General features: G+C 50.4%; 4 protein-coding genes across 4 annotated transcripts; 1 reads left to right on the forward strand and 3 right to left on the reverse strand.

The window, feature by feature from the left end:
• Positions 1–119: 119 nt before the first annotated feature.
• xanA (isonitrile hydratase-like protein xanA) lies at positions 120–827 on the reverse strand (the record flags this gene model as incomplete). Its single annotated transcript, XM_056929619.1, has 1 exon — positions 120–827. One exon carries the CDS (start codon positions 825–827, stop codon positions 120–122), a length of 708 nt encoding a protein of 235 aa, XP_056793912.1.
• An 894-nt stretch (positions 828–1,721) lies between these two features.
• Positions 1,722–3,148, forward strand: N7539_000016 (fumarylacetoacetate hydrolase family protein; the record flags this gene model as incomplete). The annotated part of the gene is made up of 3 exons (XM_056929620.1): positions 1,722–2,067; positions 2,175–2,513; positions 2,610–3,148. 3 exons carry the CDS (start codon positions 1,722–1,724, stop codon positions 3,146–3,148), a joined length of 1,224 nt encoding a protein of 407 aa, XP_056793913.1.
• A 297-nt stretch (positions 3,149–3,445) lies between these two features.
• N7539_000017 (putative C6 transcription factor) lies at positions 3,446–6,078 on the reverse strand (the record flags this gene model as incomplete). Its single annotated transcript, XM_056929621.1, has 4 exons — positions 3,446–4,538; positions 4,605–4,830; positions 4,886–5,145; positions 5,210–6,078. 4 exons carry the CDS (start codon positions 6,076–6,078, stop codon positions 3,446–3,448), a joined length of 2,448 nt encoding a protein of 815 aa, XP_056793914.1.
• A 693-nt stretch (positions 6,079–6,771) lies between these two features.
• On the reverse strand, positions 6,772–8,532 carry N7539_000018 (MFS transporter; the record flags this gene model as incomplete). The annotated part of the gene is made up of 3 exons (XM_056929622.1): positions 6,772–7,031; positions 7,098–8,033; positions 8,100–8,532. The coding sequence occupies 3 exons, from the start codon at positions 8,530–8,532 to the stop codon at positions 6,772–6,774; spliced, it is 1,629 nt and encodes a 542-aa protein (XP_056793915.1).
• Positions 8,533–9,328: the final 796 nt, after the last annotated feature.

The raw sequence follows: 9,328 nt of genomic DNA on the forward strand, positions 1-9,328 counted from the left end.
GGAATACAAGCTTAAGGAGTAGTCGTATCTGCTAGATACACTTATATCGTCTTCTCTCTGCTTTTGATTTGAAACCCCTTTCCACTGAATTACATTCTCGCTAGCTCCACACCAAGAATCTAGTTCAGCTCCTTCCAGTCATATTCCATGACCCTCGAAATAAACGCAGCCATCTCGGAATCCGTAAGCAGCCTCACCAGGTAGAAGCTCGCATCGAGACCCGAACTCACGCCCCCAGCCGTAATCACTCGTAACGAATTCTCCCCCAAGCATCCCCCATCCACATACCGCCACAGTACAACTTCAGGCGGTGGACGATTCTTTTCCCGGAACTTCTCACAGATCTGCCGGAGGGTATCCAGCGCACGGTGATGAGTGGTGACGGTCAGCCCGGAGAGAACACCTGTGGCACCCACGAGAAGAGCCCCGGTACAAACTGAGAACAGTATCCTGGGACGCTGGGGGCACACTGGAGCAGGAAGATGCGCAAAGGTGCGGATGAATCTCACTTCAGGGATATTGCTGTCTGTCAAGGGCTGTATCACCGAGGGGGGCCCTCCCGGTACGATGAGAATGTCGTACTGGGAGATTCGCGTCAGCGCTTCGTCTAGAAGAACGTCAACTTTGATGGTGAACGAGCTTGCGGCTTGAATGAAAGATGTCCGGGCGATAGTGATGAACAGGAACATTCGATCTGGTTCATCGGGATTGCGATTGTGCAAGGCGTGGGAGAGCACTTCCATGGGACCGGCAAAGTCGAGGATGTCTACGCCGGGGAAGAGTAGAACACCGACATGGTAGTATTGCTTGTCGGTCAAGTGAGACATGATTGCCTGAAGTGTTCAGCTCTTCGTATACGATTGGGGTTTAGTAGATTTTGACTCTGTCACGGAAACCTGGACGACAAGAATCGAGTGTCGGACGAAGAGTCGGCTCTTTTTAGATGTTGATCTTCAGTGAACGATTCTGTGAGATTGTGAACCTTGGCAAGTCCACAATGGCACTTATGATGGCTGTGAGGCCACTTGTTTCATTACCGCCTAGCACATCCCCTATTAAAAGGACCCGATGCAGTGTAACCCTATACTGACTTGCTTTACCGACAACGCCGGGATGGAGTCGCAACAAGTACGAAAATGACATCAATCCGAGTCAGCATCTTCTGTCTGACTCTTTCAAGAAGGGTCTGGAATAGCAAAATTCAGTGTTGATCCAGCTGCTCATGACATGGATCCCTAGGAAGAGGAAGCCCGTTCATCCCTACTAACTTCAAGTGGTCATTGATGGTGGCGACAACGAAGTGCATTAGTACACTCGGTAGAGTGGCGTGTGGAAATCTGATCAGACGACATTGATCCGATGTGAGATACCCGCCTGACAATGTAGAACCATCATGGCATGGGTATGGCACCAACAACCAGATCAATAAATCCATGGTCTTCCACCTTTTTGTGCTTTATGCGCGATAAGTACATGTGGACGCTGTCGTCTTTCGGGATGTGGGCCAACCGAGCTCCCCGCAATTGTCGGTCGGTCGGTTGGTGGGGGAAGTCTGAAAGTGTTGGTGTCGAGGGCATTTAGATAGCATGGGAGCTGGCTGGTGCAGTTGAAGGGAAATCAGACTTTAGTTTTTCTATTCTTTTTTTTGGGGATCGGTCTGAATGTTATCGCGGTTTTCTTAACGCTCCTATACATCCTTTGCTCACCACAAACATTCCAAAATGAGCTCTCCCGAATATCAGAATCACTTTTCGCTCGCCAACATCCCGTTCGGGGTAGCCTCATCCAAGAGTCACCCAACGCCGCAATGTGTAACTCGACTGGAAAATAAGGTCATCTTCCTGGCCGACCTGCAGCGTGCAGGCGCTTTCACCGGTGTCACAGGTCTTCCCGAGTCTATTTTTGACAACTCAACCCTCAACGAGTACGCAGCGATATCAAAGTCCATTCAGCGTCAAGTTCGCAACGTGCTACAAGAAACGCTGGCCAAACCCCTGCCCGCGGATTCTTTCGAAGAGATCGGCGCGGTGACACTTCATATGCCTGTTCGAGTTGGAGGATTTACAGGTATGTGCATACACTGGTCCTTTTCAAATCCCTGGACTTTTTGCAATTTGCACAAGACAGACAGAAAGAGAGAGAGAGAGAAACTAAGTCAAAAAAACTCCATGTAGATTTCTCTTGTAGCTTGCATCATGTTCGAAATGCAGGCCGTGCGATTCTCAATGACGAGACTCCTCCCCCCGGGTTCTTCAACTTCCCAATTGGATACAATGGGCGAGCAAGCACGGTGTTCACGTCCGGCACCCCTGTGATCCGGCCAAAGGGCCATTACTTCGACCGATCGGCGCCCACGGAAAAGAAGCCTATCATATATGGTCCATCCCAGGCCTTGGATTACGAATTGGAGATCGGCGTCATTGTTGGAAAGGGTGTTCCTCGTTTACAAGGATTGAATGCAAAAGACGCGGATGAGAACATTTTCGGCTTTGTCATCTTGAATGACTGGAGTGGTGAGACATCCTGACTGGAATTCTGTCCTTGAATCTTCCCGTTGCAAATCTGGAGTGACATGAGCGCTGACGCTGCATCTTCCGGGGGGTATGTAGCCCGTGATGTTCAGGGATGTGAGATGATTCCATTGGGCCCGCTCAATGGCAAGTCATTTGGTACCAGTATTTCACCCTGGATTGTAACACTGGATGCCCTAGAACCCTTTAAAGTACCAGGACCAAAGCCAGAGCGAGTCCTGGCAAGCCACCTCGAAGATGTCGAGGTATCCAGCTATGCCATCGACTTCAAAGTGGAGATCATCGCGGGAAATAAGATCACGAAGATCAGCGAGTCCAATGCGCAAGATCTGCACTGGAGCAGTCGCCAAATGGCCGCCCACCTCGCCAGTATTGGAGCTGATCTCCAAACGGGTGACATAATTGGTACAGGTACGGTGAGCGGGCCCGTCGACGGTAGCTACGGCTGTCTTCTTGAGATTACCAAAGCTGGTAAAGAGCCGATCACATTGGACGATGGCTCTAAGAGACACTTCCTGCTCGATGGAGACATTGTTCGCATGACTGCTTTGGCGGGCGGTGCAGGCTCCGGGGTCGGGTTCGGAGAATGCGTTGGTGAAGTGATGCCCGCCGTGTAATCAGCGATCAGAGCAGTTGGCCCACCCCGACAGGAGTGAGGCGTTCTTAGAGACATGGCCGTCGAATCATGAATCATTGTATTGACGTATTGATTTTATACCATGCACGATGATGAGCCAGCGGGGCTGACAGCAATTCAGCCAGGCGTACCAATCTTGAGCCTGCGGCTCTTTCCGCCGAGAAAGAACAAGTAGCCCATCTGAAAGACCAACACCTCCGCCGTAGGCCTCCACGAAAACACGTCGATGAAGGCCCTGATGCTTTGAAGAGCATCCAAACAAGATTACAGAATGATCTCATCCCCAAAGTGGCGGATGAATGTATTCCGAGGCGCGATCTAAAATGTTGGGCATTGTCCACTCACCGCTACCGGAGCTTTCTGGGGTAGGCGGAGGTAGTGATCCCAAGCTAGGGGTCATACTTGCAGAGACTGCCGGGGCAAAGGTGCCCGTTGTTGTGGACTGCGCGGGATGATGTGTGGTCTGAGAGAATGCGGTGCTCGTACCGGTCGCACTGCGGGCGTGTTGGGTTCCAAAAGCCGTGAGTAACTTCTGCAAGGCTCGGTGAGTTTTGGCCAACGATTTCGCCCATTGGGTCTGATTGTCTGGATTGACCGTAGCGGGAGACGTAGAGTCTACGGTGGGAAGCGCAGATCCAGTTGCGTTGGTTGCGCCGGTGATGGGATCGTACGTTAACACCCCGGGAGATCTCGAAGGCATCCCACTACTGGAACTAGTCACGTCAGATGTGTCATAAGCGCGCTCATGGCTTGCTCGTTGCGCGATGATTGATTCAAGCTGGCGAAGAAGATTCCAGACTCGTGGTTCCAATTTAGCTTCCTCAACCACGGCGAGCAGAAAAGCGGAGCTGATGGCTCGTTGCAAGGCAATCCACGACCTTGCTGCATGCGAGCTGATATGATACATCTCGACATACGCCTCAACGGTGGTCATGAGATTGGAGACACAATCGCGACGCATGCTTGCCGTGGCAGCACTGTTTGCATCTGCAGTCGGCTTCAGCGATGGTCGACAGAGCTCGGACGAGAAGTAGGAGGAGTGCAATTTCAGCACAACGCGCTCCAGATGCTCTGTTGAATTTGAGCAGTACTGTGCATCTCGAAGGTGTGGCTTTGCCTCAACCATGATTCTTTGAATTCTTTCCTTGTATGCCTGGATGCTCTCATACGTGATCTGAGTGTGAGGACTAAGCATACGTATGCGGACAACCTCTAGCGCCAGTGAAATCACCCGGCACAATGTCTCAAAGTATGAAAGATCACCAGCTGTTGAACCCTCCCGATAAGCAATCTCGGGCTGGCTGACCGCGGTCGTAGAGGGACGATCATAGGACAACGAGAAATGACTGTCCTGCCATGCCATAGACCACCTGCGTGCAAAAGCTAAATCAATCTCTGTCCGGAGTGATGGATAAGACAAGGTATGAAATACTCACCAGACATGCCGACGGCGATATCGCTCGAGCCGTGAGAATCGACTCGACTCGACATGTAAGCCTAGAGCCAAACCCATCCGGAGGGTCATGCCTAGTAAGACATACGATATGCCAGGATTCATGTTGTAAGATAGTACATTTCCAATGACGAGAAGCGTCTGAATTGCCTCAATGGTAGGCTGAGACAGGAAGTTCGTCATTCGCAGACATTGATATGAGCAGCACACTGAGGATTCGTCAACACTGAATGATGAAACACCACGGAGTTCAGATGGCCATACCGTAGACTTGGGACGTCAATTCTCGGTCTTTGCTTCCCAGATCAGATGATTGACAGCCGGAAGCGAGAACGGCGAACAACAAACCAAGAAATGCTATATTGACACCAAAGGGTTTCTGTGCCTCATCGACATTCTCGCGGTAAACGCCACCCGAGGCTGTTCTGTTCTGAAGAAGGAGCTCGAGTGTTTCTTGGAATTGCTCACAATCATCGAGAACAGGATAGATCGCACCGGCGATGTCCTTGTAATAGTAGAAGAATCTGCGATGAAGTGTCAGGGCACAGGTTCCAGTGTAGAAAAATACAGTAGCACAGCAAGGCTTACTCTCGGCATTGTTGATCGCTCGGTAGCGCACTGCATACCGCACTTATGTCAAACGATGACATGTCGGTTGACCAGAGGTCTACAAAAGGGTAGGTCGCCGATTCGTTATCGAGACCTAATTTGGGCAAGATACCGTCCTCCAGAAGTGTTTGTAATTGATCCGATCCAGACTTGTTGTTCAGGATATAGGCAAGAACAGAGCGCGATCCGAGATGAACGGTACCCTTGCCCAGGGTGTTACTTGTATGGATGCCCTCTCGCTCGGGCGATGCAGCTTTGCCGCCAGAGTCTGTATCACCATTTGGAATACTTCCCGCGCCGCCGTCTGTCCCAACATGAGGGGCCTCTTCGGCGCGCTCAAGGCCAACGCGAAGAGAGGAAATGGTGGATTCCATTTCCCGTAGCCGATTCCGGACATTGTCCCATTCCTCCCTTGCAATGGAAATCCTGCCTTCTGGTCGTGTACCATTGTTTCGACTATAAAAATTCGGGCCGACATCCGGTTTGATGGGTGCTTCGCCATCTTCGTAGGCATGGTAGGCTCCTTGCTCAACAGAAGACCCTGCTGAAGCTCCACCGACGGGGCTTTCTTGGAATGCTTGGGTGCGCTTTTTCGAAGGACGTTCATAGGAGCAGAGATCAGCATGGTCTCGCTTCACACAGCCGTCACAAGGGAGATTCCGATCGCATTTGACCTTCCGGGCATGGCATGGATAGCAAGCTTTGGGTTCGCGCGCCTTTCGCTTTGTTCGAATGATTGCATCCACTTGAGATTGCGGTAAATCGGAGACTGATCTGGATGGCACTCCGGACGTGCTTGGTATATCCGACGGCGAGAATGGACTCGCTTGCGTATATGGCGATGCCATTGTTGTTCAGAAATATTCTCTGAACTTGCTCTGCTTTGCTTTTCCGAGGTTGCGGGCCCGTGGGTACTGGCGGAGGCTTTTCGGGTCTGCGACTTCGAGAGAATTTGCGCGAGGGTTGACGGAGGCTGATTGCTAATAAAAGCAGGTTCTCATTGCGACTGTTGTAATACTTCGAAATTTCATATCACATCACCCTCAAGCCGGACGGATAGGTGGGTAAGAATCTAATGAACATCCATCTGCATACGAGTGTGATTGCGCCGTTGCCCCCGGCTCCGCATCCATAAAACACGTGACAGATAACTGATCTGAAGAAGGCGATGCAGAAACTCTACCTTTACGTCACCGATCTGCGCTCTTCTTATGTGATGAATTTTGTACTTCAGATCAGGTCCACCAGGAAGAAGTCGAAAATTTGGAATGAAGCTATTACTTCCACTGTGAGTTGTAAATGAGTCTATCTAGCATTTCTAGTTGGTGAAAATATGCAACTTTTTGAAATCAGGCATTCCATGCAGCAATTTAATGACAACGCCTGCTGGGTTGCAGTGGGGACCAATGGCTAGGACGAACCGCATACACGACCGGTTGAATTATGTCCAAGGTTCAATGTCCACTGCTTCGGCCTGCAGGATAAGCAAATTTGAAACGGCAGATCATACTGGGGATCGCGGTATTTGTGGGCCTATTCTATTAAGCCTTCACACCTTGATTTTCCTCGTCCTCACTGAAAGCAAATCTGGAGAATTTGCGAATCGAAGCACCCTTGAAGTAGAAGACGTAGGGAATAGCGCAGCATGCTAGAGCAAGGAATGCGAGAAGGGAGCTGGCCCACTGATAGCCAAGCCGGGCGTACATTTGCTCCGTGAACAAGACAGTTGAAGCACCCCACATGGATCGAAGGAAGGTCTTGGCTGCCAAGGCCGAAGCCGCTTGGTGTTGGTATGTGTCAACTATTGAAGGCGTCACTCGTTAATAAAAGTTCAAAGACACAATCCTTCCAGTGAAGAACCACTTACCCAAATAGTTGTTTGCAGAATTGTACAAGAAGATGAAGCCAAAGCCAACAGGCAGTCCACCGATTGCAGGACCAAACCAATGAACACGAGGATATGATGTCCAGGCGAAAATGAACAGGCCGACGGGAATCAGCCAGCAGGACCACATCATGGGAATCAAACGCTTTTCGGCAGGTGGCTTTCCACCGCATTGTGCGGAGATCTTCAAATAATTATTGTTGACGAGCGGTGCACAAGCAGCGCTCAGAAGCACACCAATTGCCAGCGGAATGAACATCATACCAGTGCTTGAAGCACTCCAGCCTTTGCCCGCTTGATAGACAATGGGATAGGCGACAAAGAACATGTAAAGAAGGCCATAGAGAACTGACATATAGAGTGCAATGAAAAGCACAATAGGTTCCAGGAAAAGAAGCTGGAATGGGCGGAACAGGAAGATGCGAATCTTTTGACCCAACGGACGCGGATCCAACTCTGTCTCGGTGGTGTACTTAGGATCATTCTGAGACTTCCGGAGCTTCGCCGCCCTCTTCTTCAGCAAGATTGGCGCATATGTCTCGGGGACAGTGAAGGTGATAAGAGCCCAGGCGACGAATGACAAAATCAGCTGTAGCCAGTAGAGCCAACGCCAGCCGCAGGCGTCTCCAAGGAATCCTCCGACCAAAGGACCGATCGCAGGACCGATGAAAGGTGCTGCGCTGAATGCAGCCATGGGGACACCACGTTCTTCATTCTTCCAAAGATCGGCCAGGGTTCCTCCCACGAGGGTCATGGGTGCACTGAAAGCGATGCCATCAATGAGTCGGCAGACGATCAAAGTCGCGATGTTCTGCGCCACGGCGCACGGGATCACGAATATGACAGCCAATAAGAATGTGACGACGTAGACTGGTTTTCGGCCGACCATTTCAGATAAAGGAGCGAAGACCATAGGCCCTGAATAAAATTAGTAGGCTGTCAGAAGAAAGTATGTCGCGGTTGAGTAATGGAACCTTGACTTACCAACTCCAAATCCAATCACAAAAACTGTGACAACGAGGAAACTAACCTCACGACCGACACCCAAGTCTTTCATGGGTCCTTCTAGATCTGCGGTGATGATACTGCTGCAAAGAGCGACCACAAAGCAAGTAAAGGCGACGACCATGGTACAATACCACTTGTAGGCTTTCGACCAATTCTTGGGGTTTTCGGGGTCATCGATCGTGAATGTGACTAATTTCCAATCTTCAAGTCGACCGGTGGCATTTGATTTAATCGGCTTGATGATCTCTCCGGTCCGGGTCTCGCTCACATATTCGCGGAGGTCGGCGCCATCGTTCAGTTCACGGACCGGTAAGTCTAGATAATCGGTTTGTCCTGGCCCGGACCCAATGGAGACAGCAGGGTCTGTTGGTGACAGCGTCGAGTGTGAGGAATTGAATGTGTTCATCATGTGTGTTACACTTGTGGTGCTCGTCAATAGGGACAAGTCCGTGTGGTGGATGGGATGGGATGAACAATAGAGATACTTTGATGTTTCTTGAGACGAACCGAATGCCATGAATGGCAAGCATGGCGGCTTTTATATTCCATGTCTTCGAATTTTCGTCATTGAATACCTCGATTTAGCCATCATTAAAGGAACTTGCGGCAAACGTCCACGGCGAACAGCTTCCGAGGATCATACAGTTCGCTCCCAACTTTATTTTGGTCCCGGGAGGCTCTACCCGTTTAGTGTGGACTTGCCCGAGTCGGATAGCACGCTAGCCATAATTGGAAATATGCCACGCACTCGCCGCCAGTCTAGCCCGAGTGACAACCAGCGTAGCTGGACTTTAATGGGAAGAAGCATGAGATAGTTTGATCCAAAAGTAACTGTCGATTAGTTGGAACCGAAAGTGAGTCTTTGGTGACTCAGACAGTATTGCCTTAATAATATTCGCTATCATTCCCGTCAAGTCCTGCTAGTGCTAGGTCTCGAATTTTACCACTAGCCTGAGTTATCTGTGAGGCGAGACACGTCCGCGAGACAATCGCTCCGAACCCTTCATCAATGGCTATATAACGACGGGGGCGGGCAGAAGCGAGGCTGCAAGGATAGTATGTACCAAAGATCAAGTCATCATGGCGTGAACATCCAAACGCTCAGAAAGCCAAGGATGCCTAGCAGCATATGTATCGCATTAATAGTTTTTCCGCGATCGCAAAGGAGACATATGCCTCGGGGCGTACTGCCTCTTTAAGAAAAG

Source organism: Penicillium diatomitis (genome assembly GCF_028827545.1).
Source record: "Penicillium diatomitis strain IBT 30728 chromosome Unknown utg000001l_segment0_segment0, whole genome shotgun sequence".
Classification (NCBI taxonomy): domain Eukaryota; kingdom Fungi; phylum Ascomycota; class Eurotiomycetes; order Eurotiales; family Aspergillaceae; genus Penicillium; species Penicillium diatomitis.